Below are 19,328 nucleotides of genomic sequence, written 5' to 3'. Positions count from 1 at the left end.
GTCTTGGTTTTATATTACCCCATGTTTAAACATGTTCGTGATGTGGTGTGTGATTGACAGTCGGTCTGTCTTGTTGAAACCTGTTACTCATATGACTCGGTCCACTGTTCACAGGAGTGTGCATGATCATTAGCCAGTAAGAAGCAGCAGGGTTAAGTGCCACAATGCCGAGGACATATAAAAGGTTGAAAGGCCATATACGAAAGCCACAATTCAACTTGCTGTGCATGAAGTTAAAGTTGGGTCCTCCATTAGAGCAGCCAGTGCCAAGCATCACATGTCATATTCTCTTTGAGAAAGCATGTCAAGAGAAGTGAAAGTGAAGAATCTTTCAAGGATGATATGAGGGTGAGTTATTGTTTTTTTTTTATGCGTGTATGTACCATATAATAATGATCCTCTTACATATATACTCGTACATACTATATGTAATAAAACCTGTTCTGATATATACATATTCTGTTTGCATTACAGGGAAAGAAGACGGTACTTGCAACTGAAGTGGAAGAGAAGATTGCAGATACAATCAAGAGAATGGAGAAATGGGACTAGGGCCAACACTGTTAGAGTTTCGTGAGATTGTCAAAGATTTCTTGCTTGCCAATGGACTAGAGACAGTGTTTAAAGATGGCCTGCCTGGTTATGAATGGGCAACTGCCTTCATGCACAGGCACAACATGACTCTGAAGACCGGTGGTATGATGCAACTGGCAAGGAAGAGTGTAACTAGTGATCCATTCGTCATTTATGGCTTCTATGAGCTTCTGAGACAAGAAATGGCACGACTTGAGATCATGGAACGCCCAGAGTGTATCTTGAATCTCGACGAAACTGGTTTCCCACTAGACCCATCAAAAGCAAAAACTATAGGCACAAAAGGAGCTAAGACAGTGAGAATAACTAGTGGCTCAAACCGTGACAACATCAGTGTTTTGGCAACATGCTGTGCAGATGGCACATCACTGGATCCTTTAATCATATTTAAAGGTAAGAACATGCAGTCTTCATGGGTTGGAACTGATGCACTACCTGAAACTCAGTATGCTGTATCCGAGTCAGGGTGGATGACCCGTGTAATTTTTGAGGATTTTTTCAAAAGTTTTGTAGAAAAAACTAAAGATATTCGTCCTATCCTCCTGATATTGGATGGCCATCTTAGTCATACATCACTAGCAACAGTAGAACTAGCAAAACAAGAAAATATCTCCATAATTAAGCTACCTGCTCATTGCACAGATCTGTTACAACCTTTAGATGTTGCTTGTTTTGCCCCCCTAAAATCTAACTATGATTCAGCATTGATGAGGTATGTGCATCAAACAGGAGCACGAGCACCATTGCAAAAGAGAGGTTTCGTGAATATGTTGTGTCAGGTCTGGAAGGAAGGACTTTCCCCGGAGAATATAAAGGCCGGGTTTTATGCAACAGGAATACATCCACTAAACCCAGAAAAGTACAAGAGTGATCGCCTTTGTCCTTTGAAAATGAAAACATACAAGGCTTGGATTGAGAGAGGAAGCCCCAGGGATGATGAAAATAATCCTGTACTGCATGATGCTACAACTGATAACACAGACAACAGAGATTCACAATCATCACCGCAAAATCCACAGAACCCTTCACAACCTTCTGATGCCAATACCACAAATGTTCCCACTTCTCCAATACCTGAACCAGGAATAGAAAAAGATCTCTCAGATACAACCCTTACACTTGTTCAGGAACAAGTATTACCTGGTTGTAGTCACTGGCATGAAACTCCCTCTAACAACAAAGCTGAACTTCAAGATGAGATCAAGAAAGATATAGAAAAGCGAAGTGCTTTATATGCCAAACAGTTAAGCTGGAGGACTCTTGTCAATGAAATTCAAGCCAGGGCTCCTACAGGAATGAAGTTCAACATCCTTGTGGTAGAGAAGGAAAAGGAAACAACTTTGGAAGAAATTCTGCACCGTAGGGGAAGAGTTGGAACGACACAACCTACAAGAAGAAAAATTAGTATGCACAGTCAAATCATAACTCAGGAGGAATGTAGAAAGGAAACTACAGGGCAGGAGGGGACACAGAAAAAAGAGAAGTGTAACAAAGTTCCAGGAAAGAAAAGGAAGGAACCTGAACCACTTTCTGATACCACAACTGAAGATGAGATGGAAGTAATGGAAAGTGATTCTGCTGATGAGGTCAGTTTCACTTTAAACCAAGATGAAAGTGAAACTGAATGTGAGGAAGAAATACAGGCACCAAAGGCAACCCCAGCAGACACTCCAGTAATAACAGATGATTCTGTTGGAAAGTACTACGCAGTGTATTATACTGAGCCACGTATGATTTACTTCTGGGGGAAAATAGTTAAAACATTTGCTGATGATGATGATGGCGGTACTGTGAACAAAGTAGAAATTGATTGCCTTCAGAAAAAAAAACATTTCGAGTGACCCAAAGGAGTGGACATGGACTGAGCGGAACACAAACAAAGACATTGGCATAGTAGACCAAGAATACATATTCTATGGACCAGAGGTTCCCATGATAAAGAAAAACATTTTTAGATTCCCAGATGAAATGGCATGTGCTTCTCTGAAGGTTATTGAAAAGAAATTGAAGGCAAATACATAAATATTTCATAATTCTAGTGAAGAAATTGTGACATATTCCCAGGAAAGAAAAACTTTGTGAAACTTATTTATTTTATAAGGAACCAATTATATATTTACATTGTTGTAACCCGTAATCCGGGCACACAAGGTAGACGACACACTGTTTGCATTAGTGACACTTGACTTAAAATTCTGGTACTTTAGGAGTATTTAAAGGAGTTCGTAAATGGGGTGATGAAACGGTGTCGCCTTTCTTATATGTATTTTATTCTACCTTAATACTACTTAATATTACAAAGGGTAAAAATATTGTTTAAACCAGCGACTGGCTTACGAGACTCAATGAGTCTTCAGGTTTTCTTTCACCATTGGTTACTGACGTTAGCACTGGTATAATATTGAGTAAAAACTCGCACAATAAAGTATCATAGAAATATAATCCTAAGTAAAACTAAGATAATAGAACACAATAGATATGTTAGATACGCTTTCCTCTATGGTACCACATTACTCCATACTCACAGTAGCAAAGATGAATGTTCTACCCATGTTGTCTAGGGAAGGACAACTGAGTGTACAGCAACGAACAGAGTGCTGGTTGATCTGATCCCTAGCCTGAATAAATGCTTCTTATATAGGCATGACATACATACAGACATCACGAGGGTAATACGTCAGGCGTGTGAGTCATACATCAAACTCACACCAAGCTCATACAATAATCTACCTAACCGACATTTGTAATAAGGTCGATTTTAATCCTTAGTGTAGCTGTCACGCGGTGACGCAGCTTTGTTTTCATAACATTTTGTTCCACGGTTGATCGTGTTTTGGCCGCGGTTGATTGTGTTTTGGCCGCGGTTGATTGTGTTTTGGCTTAGAGAGATAAGCGGGTGCGTTAATGGGCAATTGCAATTGTGTATAGGTTGGTAAATGAACAGTGTGTGTGGGGACAATCATGTCTTGGAGTCCGTGTTGTGTTTTAGCGGTCGATACCGCTGTTGTCATCGGAAAATATTGCCGGAGAAGATGATGACACTGGAGCGAGTGGTGTCGCAGCCCTCGGGGCACCACATACCCCCCCCGTTAAAATCACGCCACGTCCTCGTGGCACGAAGCGTTCCGCCCGGCGGACGACCATGGAGGGCCAAGACGGGGATGGCGGGATCGTGGGGGAGGAGGCCTGCGAGAGACGGGACCTGAAGAGACAGAAGAAGGCCACCCCACCGGCGACGAAGACGACGCCGAGGAGGAGCAGCCACCCCACCAAGGAGGAAGGGTCGAAGGCGGGGACCGGAGAGACGGATTCCTGAGCGCGTGAAGTGCTGGAGGGAGGTCCAGCGGGGGGGCCAGAGACGACCCGGGCGACGGCGGCGGGGAGGGGAAGGGGCCAAGGGGAGTCTTGGCCAGGAGCGATGAGACCACGTCACGTCCGATGTGGAAGGGGGCGCGATGAACCGTCAGCGGGGCGTCACCGTCCATAGTAGCAGAGGCAGGGAGGCTGAAGGCGTCGGAGTGGGCACTACAGCCCATACCGAGGCTGAGGAGTCCCGTCCCGTTGATGGTCTGCCTGTATTTGGAGACCGGGCTGTCCGGGCAGACCATGGTGACCACCTGGGGAGTATCGGTAGCGAAGACCCAGCCCGCAGGAGACGGGATGAAGACCGGGGGGAAGACTCTGAGGAGAGACTTAGAACACAGCGAGAGGGCGTCTGGGCGATCGAGAAAGAGAGCGATCTCGCAGCGCCGGACAGAAGTCGAGTAGACAGGGGCGACAGGGGGACATACATAGAGCAGGTGGTGTTTAGTACAGCGGTCCAAGGAGTCTAAGAGCATATAGTGAGTGCGGTCTTCAGAAACCGCAAGGTAAGTGGAAAGCGTGTCGGTGTGCAGAAAATATGGCGTGCCATCAAGATGAAAAGGCAACGCGTCCATTTTAAACACATCGAACACGTCAGAGGGATCCTCTTTCATGGGGATTTGTAAGTAGAAGTGAAGGGTTCCTGAGGAAAGCGTACCTTTAGAAATAACCCTAGAGACATCTCTATACAATGCTAAATATTCATGTGCTGCAGGGAAAAGTAAGCCTGGGTAATGGAGTGACGCATTGCTGAGCACACGAAATAGTACATCATTTGGAAGGAGGAGAGGGGAAACCTGCGTTTGGGACAGCTGCTGAAGGCCAAGCTTGAGATTCAGAGTATCATGATTTAGGTCACTAAGTGCCAACTGAATGAGAAGGATAGTCTCCAAAATACGCATTTCCTTCAATTTGCAAGGTTTTAGTGAGAACTGACGGATAATAGCTGAGGCCAAAGCCGAGGCGGACTCTAGACGGAGATGGCAGAATGAACATGACGGAGGTCCCGAACTGTGGCGTTGAGGACTTCCTGATGGAGGTTGTTGACGTCTCTCTTCTGTGGACAGAGTGTAGAGCTGGGAGAGCTTCCCGTGTATCACATCTATTTGGGCCTGAGTGGCCGTACCGAAAAGGAGGTTTGCTACCGAGCCAAGGAAATCCACGGCCCCTCGCTTCTGGCGAGTCCGAAACGGGCTTCCATCTCTACCACTCATAGCCGACAGAAAGCTGTTAAGATCTTTGAATAACTTCTCAAACTCAATGTGAAAAGAGTCTAGAGTGCGCCTGAGTAGACCAACAGTAGGGAACGATTGATTCATATGTTCAATCGACCATGAAACTTCCGCTGTTAGATTTGCCACGTTGATGAGAGGACGTTGATGTCGTCCGTCTTGATGACGACGGGGACAACATAGTACCGTCCTGTCAACAGCATCTTAAAGACTGTGGACAAGACGAGGCCGTGACGAATGGGTTGCTCCCGGGAGGGATCAAGGGAAGACAAGGAGAGGGCAACACCCAGGATCTGTAATTATAGGGGGCATCAGTTCGTTGGTCGTTGGCGATACTCAAGAGGGCGTTCCATCACATTGGGGAGAGAAGGGGGTACCGTATTGGAGCGTAATGAGCGACTGACACAGGGCTCTGAAGGAGCTGAGGGAACCAATGAGGGGACCTCTGAAGCATCTGAGGAGACAGGAGCCGGTGAGGAGAGCTCGGAAGGAGGTGGAAAGGACAATGGCAGCGGCTCCTCGGGGGAATAAGTCATGGGGAGTGGGTCCACTTCTACTACTTGATCAGGGAGAGGGTATGCACGCCTGACATTAGGAGAGTCATGGAAGCCAAGAGAGTCCTCGTGAACGACCTGAACATTATTTGTGTGAACTGTCTTGATCTTACCACCTCTAACATGACGCAGTCGTAAGACTACAGGGCTTATTTTTTCTAGCACCCTAAAAGGTCCATTGAACAAGGGCTGGAGCTTTGGTTCGCCCTTTGTACATACATGCCTTAAGTAGACCCGATCTCCTACTACCACCTGTTTGGGTTTGGATTTCCTAAACATTCTTTCTGACTCCTGCCATCCTATATCTATATTGGTCTGACATAGTTTATAGGTCCGCTGCGCGACACTAGAAGTAAATGCTTTATAGATGTCAACATCATAACAAGGTTGGAGTTTATTCTCAAGCACTTCAAAAGGAACATTTGGGTCCCGAGAGAAAAGCAAGAAAAATGGTGAATCTTTCAGAACACGATGGTAGGCAGTGTTGTAGGCGTTTTTATTTTTTTTTTTTTTATTTTTTTTTTTTTTTTCGTGGTCAGGGTTGACCCAGGAGCTACGGGGTGAGGGACCGGCCGTGTACTCCGGGCGCCAGGCAGCGCAAGGCGAGACAGGCTGACGCCTGTTTCGAGTGGGCTGGTACTGAGGGTACCGAGAGCCCGTTGGTGGGTGGTAGGCACCCCTATACTGCCTTCCATATGTGCAATCGCGCGCCGTGTCCTCCATACCCACAAGCATAACATGTGGGTGGCGTGGGCGCGTTCCCATATGGGCGTGTAGGTGGCGCGGCGTGCCGTCCTCCCCTTTGGGGTATCGGGTAACGTGACTGGCCTGGAGGGCGTGGAGGATGGGCTTGTGAGACATGTTTGGGTCCGGATGCCTGGGTGGAACAGACGTTCAGCACTTTTATTTCTTTGGCGATATCGGCATCGGATAGCTTCGACTCTGGATAAGCTTTAATATACTCATACCCCTTTCTTTAATACCTTCTGTGGGTCCCCTTTCTTCCTCCGTTAGGATGAGTAAGAGGGCCGGAGGAAAGCCTCTGAGCCGTAAAGCGGTTATCTCAGTTAGCAAACTGGCATTGTCAGGCTTGAGAGCGATCAACTCGTCTCTCAATGTCTCCAGGCGGATGAGGAAGGTGCGGATGTTTTCTCCTGTCCGCCGTTTTGCCTCTCCCAATTCTTTCTGGAGGACCGAAAAGGTCCTTACTGTGGGAAACACACGTAGGAAGTCTTCCTTTACTTTTTCCCAATCCTGTCCACATCTAGTGATACAACCGAGGAGATGATCGCGCGCTGCTCCCAGGGCATATTGTTTGGCTAACTCAATCTTTCCGGTAGTGTCCCAATTTGCCTGTGTCGGGCTTTCAATATCCTCTATCCATTTCTTTGCTAGCTTATGGCATGGGAGGTTTGGTGCTTTGCTACTTTTTTCTTCTCCACCACAAAAATATAAGAGTCCCTGCACTCTACTAAAATCATTCAAGGTATGACGGCTAAGTAGCGTGACAAGATCATCATGGGCAAGGGTGATCGATTTTCCAGCTCCTTTGGTGGGGGGAGGGTTCTTGCCTTCGTTTGGCATTTTTTAACTCTAAAGTCTTATTCCCGTAATTCCAAGAATAACTGTCTTCTCCCTCGCTTTCGGATGTGGACATACACCAGTACAATACCAATATAAACCAATATAAATTGCAAGTTTCACCACAAGTTTCACCACAAGTTTCACCACCCCACACCTGACACCAATGTTGTAACCCGTAATCCGGGCACACAAGGTAGACGACACACTGTTTGCATTAGTGACACTTGACTTAAAATTCTGGTACTTTAGGAGTATTTAAAGGAGTTCGTAAATGGGGTGATGAAACGGTGTCGCCTTTCTTATATGTATTTTATTCTACCTTAATACTACTTAATATTACAAAGGGTAAAAATATTGTTTAAACCAGCGACTGGCTTACGAGACTCAATGAGTCTTCAGGTTTTCTTTCACCATTGGTTACTGACGTTAGCACTGGTATAATATTGAGTAAAAACTCGCACAATAAAGTATCATAGAAATATAATCCTAAGTAAAACTAAGATAATAGAACACAATAGATATGTTAGATACGCTTTCCTCTATGGTACCACATTACTCCATACTCACAGTAGCAAAGATGAATGTTCTACCCATGTTGTCTAGGGAAGGACAACTGAGTGTACAGCAACGAACAGAGTGCTGGTTGATCTGATCCCTAGCCTGAATAAATGCTTCTTATATAGGCATGACATACATACAGACATCACGAGGGTAATACGTCAGGCGTGTGAGTCATACATCAAACTCACACCAAGCTCATACAATAATCTACCTAACCGACATTTGTAATAAGGTCGATTTTAATCCTTAGTGTAGCTGTCACGCGGTGACGCAGCTTTGTTTTCATAACATTTTGTTCCACGGTTGATCGTGTTTTGGCCGCGGTTGATTGTGTTTTGGCCGCGGTTGATTGTGTTTTGGCTTAGAGAGATAAGCGGGTGCGTTAATGGGCAATTGCAATTGTGTATAGGTTGGTAAATGAACAGTGTGTGTGGGGACAATCATGTCTTGGAGTCCGTGTTGTGTTTTAGCGGTCGATACCGCTGTTGTCATCGGAAAATATTGCCGGAGAAGATGATGACACTGGAGCGAGTGGTGTCGCAGCCCTCGGGACACCACAACATGAATTTATGTAACAATGAAGAATATGTGTTTGAATTTAAGTTGGTGATATACCACTTTGAAATATAAAGATTTTTTCATGATACAACAGTACCAGGATTCATTGGTTAACATTATTATTGCAAGGATAAAAATTAAGAGGCATTTTATGTAATGTATAATGAAGAGTATATATACAATTCCCAGATGATGCACAAATATGAAATATCAATCATTTTTCATGAAAGAAATGTATGGGTATTCATTGTAAAACTTTTTTAGCAAAATATAGCTGATTTTTCTTGCCCCATCATGATTTTTTTACCCTTTTCCGGGGAAGAAAAAATTACCCAAAAATATTCATAATAAAAAAGCTATGGGACCCTGGCTCAAGATCAGCTGAAATATGATGTAATAATGACAAATGAATAAAACAGACCAGGTATTGTGAAAATGCTGAACCATATTTCTGCGAAAAACAAAGTTCTCCATTTTGAGTTTTTCTTACCCCATTTACGTAAAGTGGGGAAGAAAAATCCAGGGTTAGTGGGGTAAAAAAATCATTCCAATTATTGTACTCTGTCAAAGCATTTGATGTGTTTATGTCCTGTATTTATAGTGCACTCTTGTGCAATTGATTTCATATATGCGTTAGCAATATTGTATTATAAATGTATTTTCTGAACATATTTTAAGAAAAGCATGAAAAAGTTTCGCAAACTTTTTGTGGTATGTGAAAACTTTGGTTTTATCTTCCCCAAGAACTGTGACGAGCTTAGTTTGGGGTAAGAAATAATCAGGAGGGCCATACTATCCTCCCGATAGGGTCCCCCTGCTTCTACCCCCCTCCCCCAAGAGAAGGGGGGTGATTTTTTTTTACCCCATAGGGTAAGTTTACATGTGGTAAGAAAAGATCACATAACCTGATTTTTCTTACCCCATACATGATTTTTTTACCCAAAGCTGATTTTTTTACCCCGTCTTGGTTTTATATTACCCCATGTTTAAACATGTTCGTGATGTGTGGTGTGTGATTGACAGTCGGTCTGTCTTGTTGAAACCTGTTACTCATATGACTCGGTCCACTGTTCACAGGAGTGTGCATGATCATTAGCCAGTAAGAAGCAGCAGGGTTATGCCACAATGCCGAGGACATATAAAAGGTTGAAAGGCCATATACGAAAGCCACAATTCAACTTGCTGTGCAGGAAGTTAAAGATGGTTCCTCCATTAGAGCAGCCAGTGCCAAGCATCACATGTCATATTCTCTTTTGAGAAAGCATGTCAAGAGAAGTGAAAGTGAAGAATCTTTCAAGGATGATATGAGGGTGAGTTATTGTTTTTTTTATGCGTGTATGTACCATATAATAATGATCCTCTTACATATATACTGTACATACTATATGTAATAAAACCTGTTCTGATATATACATATTCTGTTTGCATTACAGGAAAGAAGACGGTACTTGCAACTGAAGTGGAAGAGAAGATTGCAGATACAATCAAGAGAATGGAGAAAATGGGACTAGGGCCAACACTGTTAGAGTTTCGTGAGATTGTCAAAGATTTCTTGCTTGCCAATGGACTAGAGACAGTGTTTAAAGATGGCATGCCTGGTTATGAATGGGCAACTGCCTTCATGCACAGGCACAACATGACTCTGAAGACCGGTGGTATGATGCAACTGGCAAGGAAGAGTGTAACTAGTGATCCATTCGTCATTTATGGCTTCTATGAGCTTCTGAGACAAGAAATGGCACGACTTGAGATCATGGAACGCCCAGAGTGTATCTGAATCTCGACGAAACTGGTTTCCACTAGACCCATCAAAAGCAAAAACTATAGGCACAAAAGGAGCTAAGACAGTGAGAATAACTAGTGGCTCAAACCGTGAAAACATCAGTGTTTTGGCAACATGCTGTGCAGATGGCACATCACTGGATCCTTTAATCATATTTAAAGGTAAGAACATGCAGTCTTCATGGGTTGGAACTGATGCACTACCTGAAACTCAGTATGCTGTATCCGAGTCAGGTGGATGACCCGTGTAATTTTTGAGGATTTTTTCAAAAGTTTTGTAGAAAAAACTAAAGATATTCGTCCTATCCTCCTGATATTGGATGGCCATCTTAGTCATACATCACTAGCAACAGTAGAACTAGCAAAACAAGAAAATATCTCCATAATTAAGCTACCTGCTCATTGCACAGATCTGTTACAACCTTTAGATGTTGCTTGTTTTGCCCCTCTAAAATCTTACTATGATTCAGCATTGATGAGGTATGTGCATCAAACAGGAGCACGAGCACCATTGCAAAAGAGAGGTTTCGTGAATATGTTGTGTCAGGTCTGGAAGGAAGGACTTTCCCCGGAGAATATAAAGGCCGGGTTTTATGCAACAGGAATACATCCACTAAACCCAGAAAAGTACAAGAGTGATCGCCTTTGTCCTTTGAAATGAAAACATACAAGGCTTGGATTGAGAGAGGAAGCCCCAGGATGATGAAAATAATCCTGTACTGCATGATGCTACAACTGATAACACAGACAACAGAGATTCACAATCATCACCGCAAAATCCACAGAACCCTTCACAACCTTCTGATGCCAATACCACAAATGTTCCCACTTCTCCAATACCTGAACCAGGAATAGAAAAAGATCTCTCAGTTACTAACCTTACACTTGTTCAGGAACAAGTATTACCTGGTTGTAGTCACTGGCATGAAACTCCCTCTAACAACAAAGCTGAACTTCAAGATGAGATCAAGAAAGATATAGAAAAGCGAAGTGCTTTATATGCCAAACAGTTAAGCTGGAGGACTCTTGTCAATGAAATTCAAGCCAGGGCTCCTACAGGAATGAAGTTCAACATCCTTTTGGTAGAGAAGGAAAAGGAAACAACTTTGGAAGAAATTCTGCACCGTAGGGGAAGAGTTGGAACGACACAACCTACAAGAAGAAAAATTAGTATGCACAGTCAAATCATAACTCAGGAGGAATGTAGAAAGGAAACTACAGGGCAGGAGGGACACAGAAAAAGAGAAGTGTAACAAAGTTCCAGGAAAGAAAAGGAAGGAACCTGAACCACTTTCTGATACCACAACTGAAGATGAGATGGAAGTAATGGAAAGTGATTCTGATGATGAGGTCAGTTTCACTTTAAACCAAGATGAAAGTGAAACTGAATGTGAGGAAGAAATACAGGCACCAAAGGCAACCCCAGCAGACACTCCAGTAATAACAGATGATTCTGTTGGAAAGTACTACGCAGTGTATTATACTGAGCCACGTATGATTTACTTCTGGGGGAAAATAGTTAAAACATTTGCTGATGATGATGATGGCGGTACTGTGAACAAAGTAGAAATTGATTGCCTTCAGAAAAAAAAACATTTCGAGTGACCCAAAGGAGTGGACATGGACTGAGCGGAACACAAACAAAGACATTGGCATAGTAGACCAAGAATACATATTCTATGGACCAGAGGTTCCCATGATAAAGAAAAACATTTTAGATTCCCAGATGAAATGGCATGTGCTTCTCTGAAGGTTATTGAAAAGAAATTGAAGGCAAATACATAAATATTTCATAATTCTAGTGAAGAAATTGTGACATATTCCCAGGAAAGAAAAACTTTGTGAAACTTATTTATTTTATAAGGAACCAATTATATATTTACATGAATTTATGTAACAATGAAGAATATGTGTTTGAATTTAAGTTGGTGATATACCACTTAGAAATATAAAGATTTTTTCATGATACAACAGTACCAGGATTCATTGGTTAACATTATTATTGCAAGGATAAAAATTAAGAGGCATTTTATGTAATGTATAATGAAGAGTATATATACAATTCCCAGATGATGCACAAATATGAAATATCAATCATTTTTCATGAAAGAAATGTATGGGTATTCATTGTAAAACTTTTTTAGCAAAATATAGCTGATTTTTCTTGCCCCATCATGATTTTTTTTTACCCTTTCCGGGGAAGAAAAATTACCCAAAAATATTCATAATAAAAAGCTATGGGACCCTGGCTCAAGATCAGCTGAAATATGATGTAATAATGACAAATGAATAAAACAGACCAGGTATTGTGAAAATGCTGAACCATATTTCTGCGAAAAACAAAGTTCTCCATTTTGAGTTTTTCTTACCCCATTTTACGTAAAGTGGGGGAAGAAAAAATCCAGGGGTTAGTGGGGTAAAAAAAAATCATTCCATTTATTGTACTCTGTCAAAGCATTTGATGTGTTTATGTCCTGTATTTATAGTGCACTCTTGTGCAATTGATTTCATATATGCGTTAGCAATATTGTATTATAAATGTATTTTCTGAACATATTTTAAGAAAAAAGCATGAAAAAAGTTTCGCAAAACTTTTTTGTGGTATGTGAAAACTTTGGTTTTATCTTCCCCCAAGAACTGTGACGAGCTTAGTTTGGGGTAAGAAATAATCAGGAGGGCCATACTATCCTCCTGATAGGGTCCCCTACCCCCTCCCCAAGAGAAGGGGGTGATTTTTTTTTACCCCATAGGGGTAAGTCTACATGGGGTAAGAAAAGATCACATAACCTGATTTTTTCTTACCCCATACATGATTTTTTTTTACCCAAAGCTGATTTTTTTTTACCCCGTCTTGGTTTTATATTACCCCATGTTTAAACATGTTCGTGATGTGTGGTGTGTGATTGACAGTCGGTCTGTCTTGTTGAAACCTGTTACTCATATGACTCGGTCCACTGTTCACAGGAGTGTGCATGATCATTAGCCAGTAAGAAGCAGCAGGGTTATGCCACAATGCCGAGGACATAAAAAGGTTGAAAGGCCATATACGAAAGCCACAATTCAACTTGCTGTGCAGGAAGTTAAAGATGGTTCCTCCATTAGAGCAGCCAGTGCCAAGCATCACATGTCATATTCTCTTTTGAGAAAGCATGTCAAGAGAAGTGAAAGTGAAGAATCTTTCAAGGATGATATGAGGGTGAGTTATTGTTTTTTTTTTATGCGTGTATGTACCATATAATAATGATCCTCTTACATATATACTCGTACATACTATATGTAATAAAACCTGTTCTGATATATACATATTCTGTTTGCATTACAGGGAAAGAAGACGGTACTTGCAACTGAAGTGGAAGAGAAGATTGCAGATACAATCAAGAGAATGGAGAAAATGGGACTAGGGCCAACACTGTTAGAGTTTCGTGAGATTGTCAAAGATTTCTTGCTTGCCAATGGACTAGAGACAGTGTTTAAAGATGGCATGCCTGGTTATGAATGGGCAACTGCCTTCATGCACAGGCACAACATGACTCTGAAGACCGGTGGTATGATGCAACTGGCAAGGAAGAGTGTAACTAGTGATCCATTCGTCATTTATGGCTTCTATGAGCTTCTGAGACAAGAAATGGCACGACTTGAGATCATGGAACGCCCAGAGTGTATCTGGAATCTCGACGAAACTGGTTTCCCACTAGACCCATCAAAAGCAAAAACTATAGGCACAAAAGGAGCTAAGACAGTGAGAATAACTAGTGGCTCAAACCGTGAAAACATCAGTGTTTTGGCAACATGCTGTGCAGATGGCACATCACTGGATCCTTTAATCATATTTAAAGGTAAGAACATGCAGTCTTCATGGGTTGGAACTGATGCACTACCTGAAACTCAGTATGCTGTATCCGAGTCAGGGTGGATGACCCGTGTAATTTTTGAGGATTTTTTCAAAAGTTTTGTAGAAAAAACTAAAGATATTCGTCCTATCCTCCTGATATTGGATGGCCATCTTAGTCATACATCACTAGCAACAGTAGAACTAGCAAAACAAGAAAATATCTCCATAATTAAGCTACCTGCTCATTGCACAGATCTGTTACAACCTTTAGATGTTGCTTGTTTTGCCCCTCTAAAATCTTACTATGATTCAGCATTGATGAGGTATGTGCATCAAACAGGAGCACGAGCACCATTGCAAAAGAGAGGTTTCGTGAATATGTTGTGTCAGGTCTGGAAGGAAGGACTTTCCCCGGAGAATATAAAGGCCGGGTTTTATGCAACAGGAATACATCCACTAAACCCAGAAAAGTACAAGAGTGATCGCCTTTGTCCTTTGAAAATGAAAACATACAAGGCTTGGATTGAGAGAGGAAGCCCCAGGGATGATGAAAATAATCCTGTACTGCATGATGCTACAACTGATAACACAGACAACAGAGATTCACAATCATCACCGCAAAATCCACAGAACCCTTCACAACCTTCTGATGCCAATACCACAAATGTTCCCACTTCTCCAATACCTGAACCAGGAATAGAAAAAGATCTCTCAGATACAACCCTTACACTTGTTCAGGAACAAGTATTACCTGGTTGTAGTCACTGGCATGAAACTCCCTCTAACAACAAAGCTGAACTTCAAGATGAGATCAAGAAAGATATAGAAAAGCGAAGTGCTTTATATGCCAAACAGTTAAGCTGGAGGACTCTTGTCAATGAAATTCAAGCCAGGGCTCCTACAGGAATGAAGTTCAACATCCTTTTGGTAGAGAAGGAAAAGGAAACAACTTTGGAAGAAATTCTGCACCGTAGGGGAAGAGTTGGAACGACACAACCTACAAGAAGAAAAATTAGTATGCACAGTCAAATCATAACTCAGGAGGAATGTAGAAAGGAAACTACAGGGCAGGAGGGGACACAGAAAAAAGAGAAGTGTAACAAAGTTCCAGGAAAGAAAAGGAAGGAACCTGAACCACTTTCTGATACCACAACTGAAGATGAGATGGAAGTAATGGAAAGTGATTCTGCTGATGAGGTCAGTTTCACTTTAAACCAAGATGAAAGTGAAACTGAATGTGAGGAAGAAATACAGGCACCAAAGGCAACCCCAGCAGACACTCCAGTAATAACAGATGATTCTGTTGGAAAGAACTACGCAGTGTATTATACTGACCCACGTATGATTTACTTCTGGGGGAGAATAGTTAAAACATTTGCTGCTGATGATGATGGCGGTACTGTGAACAAAGTAGAAATTGATTGCCTTCAGAAAAAAAAACATTTCGAGTGACCCAAAGGAGTGGACATGGACTGAGCGGAACACAAACAAAGACATTGGCATAGTAGACCAAGAATACATATTCTATCGACCAGAGGTTCCCATGATAAAGAAAAACATTTTTAGATTCCCAGATGAAATGGCATGTGCTTCTCTGAAGGTTATTGAAAAGAAATTGAAGGCAAATACATAAATATTTCATAATTCTAGTGAAGAAATTGTGACATATTCCCAGGAAAGAAAAACTTTGTGAAACTTATTTATTTTATAAGGAACCAATTATATATTTACATGAATTTATGTAACAATGAAGAATATGTGTTTGAATTTAAGTTGGTGATATACCACTTAGAAATATAAAGATTTTTTCATGATACAACAGTACCAGGATTCATTGGTTAACATTATTATTGCAAGGATAAATATTTAGAGGCATTTTATGTAATGTATAATGAAGAGTATATATACAATTCCAGATGATGCACAAATATGAAATATCAATCATTTTTCATGAAAGAAATGTATGGGTATTCATTGTAAAACTTTTTATTTAGCAAAATATAGCTGATTTTTCCTTGCCCCATCATGATTTTTTTACCCTTTTCCGGGGAAGAAAAATTACCCAAAAATATTCATAATAAAAAGCTATGGGACCCTGGCTCAAGATCAGCTGAAATATGATGTAATAATGACAAATGAATAAAACAGACCAGGTATTGTGAAAATGCTGAACCATATTTCTGAAAAACAAACTTCTCCATATTGAGTTTTTCTTACCCCATTTATATATATATATATATATATATATATATATATATATATATATATATATATATATATATATATATATATATATATATATATATATATATATATATATATATATATAGGTGGGGTTTTTTTTTTTTTTTTTTACATTTGACCTATAGCGCCGGGAGGCTAATTCATATGGGCCTGATGGTCGGTCCGAGCCCGATATGGCGCAGGCAATTGTTTGTAGTGACGTCATTATTATTGGGTCATGCTGCCCCCCGGAGCACATTCTTGATTTCACTTGCGCTGTACATCTTCTTGAGTCCGGGTTGATAGGTGAGCTTTAGGACAGCACATGGGTAGTCTTAGGCCACTCGGTGGTGACAAAATCCCAGGTGAGTGGCAGATTCGAATATATCATATATATATATATATATATATATATATATATATATATATATATATATATATATATATATATATATATATATATATATATATATATATATAGGAAGGTGGCTGAGTGGTTAGCGGCCGACCCTGCATTCGCCGCGTTTTGGATGATGCGTGTTCGAACTGCCGCTACCACCTGGTATTTTTCAGTCACCGCCGAGTGGCCTAAGATTACCCACATGCTGTCCTGAAGATCACCTATCAACCCGGACTCTAGAAGTAGCTGCCCAAGTGAAATGAAGAATGAGTTCCGGGGGACAGCATGAGGCAAGAATAATGGCGCCATTATAAACAAATATCTGCGCCTCAACGGGCTCGGGCCATATATATATATATATATATATATATATATATATATATATATATCTATATATATATATATATATATATATATATATATATATATATATATATATATTCACCACACAGTCTGGGTTCACGCCTGGTAAGTCAACAAGTGACCGTATGCTAGCGCTTCGCGTACTGGTAAGGCGCGGACGTGAGTTTCGACGTGAAATGTCTGCAGCCTATGTCGATCTCAAGAAGGCGTTTGACTCAGTGCATCGCGAGGCACTCTGGGATCTCCTGCGACTCCGTGGGATTCCTGCAAGGGCACGTGGCACGTCACCCAGAAGCTGATGCTGCTCACTGGGTTGTTTCTGTAAGAGACAGTCCTGAGCGGAGGAGGCCAAGGGGACGCCCGCGAAGCTCGTGGTTTGAGCAAGTTGATGGATCCTGCCAGGAAGTACTCTGGATGGGAAGGAGGCCTGATTGGAGAATCTCCCAGAGGGATCTTCGGGCACGGCGAAGCGCCCCCCGGTGTATGACCCCCTTGAATAATTAACTGATTTTTCACCACCAGTCGGGAGATAAAAATTCCAGTCTTCTCATTGAGTATATACACACATCATGCTTCCATCTATCTACTCGTCCGTCTTTCTTACTTCTCTCTTTCCTTTTTCTTTCTCTCGTTTATACATTAATTTACGCATCTTAATTTTCTTTACTAACCAATAAAGACAGAAATTCATGCTTAAATTACCTGGCCCGTCAAATTATCTTAGACAGGTAGAATTTGGACACCAACACTTGACTGGGACACACACACACACACACACACACACACACACACACACACACACAGAGCCGCTGTTTACTGGCTCGTGGCGTGAAAAATTTATCGTCATATTGGGTGACCGCACACGTCCGGCGAGTCGTGCAAATTATTAAAACAATAACTGTGAGGTGATGACAAGTGTGTGTGTGTGTGTGTGTGTGTGTGTGTGTGTGTGTGTGTGTGTGTGTGTGTGTGTGTGTGTAAAAAGACTGATATGGAGATATACAACAAAAAAACATTACATTTTCGCCACAGGTAAAAAAAAATGACAGTCACGCAGAAAATTCAAACTGATAATAAGAAAAATTACGTCCCACAGAGACGACAACAGACAGACAGATAAAAATAAACAGAAGTACAAATCAGAACAAAACATAAAACAAACCTCGCTCTAACACCTGTACGAAAAAAACTCCACCACTTGTAAAGATTCTCGCCTGGGACTAGAAGGTAAAAACGACTAAGTGCATACACAGGCAGGTAAAATTAGTAAAGAACAATTACTCAGCGCCATTTACCTTTATCCTGGGGCGACGATGAGGAGGAGGAGGAGGAGGAGGAGGAGGGGTCCCATGGCAGGCTCGGGGGAAGGTTCATATTCCTGCAGACAGATAACAGTTTATTAATATATTTTACTCGCCTTTGTTTTTCATCTTTACTTATTTTGCTGGAAGGAGAAAAAGAAAGGAAATGTGATGAAATAAAGTAAATGAAGAAAGGGGAACATAAAGAGGGAGGAAAAGGGAGTTAGAAATATAACAGTAATGAGATGAGGAAGGGAAAAAGATAACACACACACACACACACACACACACACACACACACACACACAATATATATATATATATATATATATATATATATATATATATATATATATATATATATATATATATATATATATATATATATATATATATATATATATATATATATATATGCACTTGGTATAGCGAGGTAAAATATGCTGTTATGCATGCGTTAGTAGTAGTAGTAGTAGTAGTAGTAGTAGTAGTAGTAGTAGTAGTAGTAGTAGTAGTAGTAGTAGCCTACTACTACTAACGCTAAAAGGCGAGATGGCAACACTGTGTTAGCTACCGACATGGCGAGACTCCAATTAGCATGTCTGCCGGCTACATGAGACACCATGAATCGGGGACTGCCAAAAGAGAAAAAAGAAGAAAGAGGATATGAAGAAATGAAGGGCTCTCTAGAAAGCTTTATGAAACCAAAGCCAAAGGACAAAGACAAAGGATCTGCATCATCATCATCATCAGCTCCATCTGCAATACTGACTGACGCTGCCTCACCAGGTCCTGCAGATTCACACCATTTACAGCACAGCCTGCACAGGGATACACCTTCAGAACAAAACACCAGTCCCTAATTGCCAGATCCAGTTGAAGAGGCAATGACTGAATCTCATCCTACTCAAGGTCTAAAATTCCAACAAGATTCAGCAACTTCATGAAGTACACAGGTGTCTGATAGTGATCCTGCAAAAT

The 19,328-nt window shown here is 41.4% G+C and overlaps 1 protein-coding gene across 1 annotated transcript in view; it reads left to right on the top strand.

The window, feature by feature from the left end:
- The first annotated feature begins 40 nt into the window (after positions 1 to 40).
- The window catches only part of LOC126993311 (uncharacterized), a 21,125-nt gene continuing 1,837 nt past the window's right edge, over positions 41 to 19,328 (top strand). The window contains exons 1-3 of the mRNA XM_050852259.1: positions 41 to 63; positions 297 to 348; positions 13,551 to 15,456. Of these exons, the coding sequence (XP_050708216.1) occupies positions 41 to 63; positions 297 to 348; positions 13,551 to 15,456 (1,981 nt within the window). The remainder of the gene's footprint in view (positions 64 to 296; positions 349 to 13,550; positions 15,457 to 19,328) is intronic.

Source organism: Eriocheir sinensis, unplaced genomic scaffold (assembly GCF_024679095.1).
Source record: "Eriocheir sinensis breed Jianghai 21 unplaced genomic scaffold, ASM2467909v1 Scaffold6, whole genome shotgun sequence".
In the NCBI taxonomy this organism is placed as follows: domain Eukaryota; kingdom Metazoa; phylum Arthropoda; class Malacostraca; order Decapoda; family Varunidae; genus Eriocheir; species Eriocheir sinensis.
This window is presented reverse-complemented; position numbering and strand designations above follow the sequence as displayed.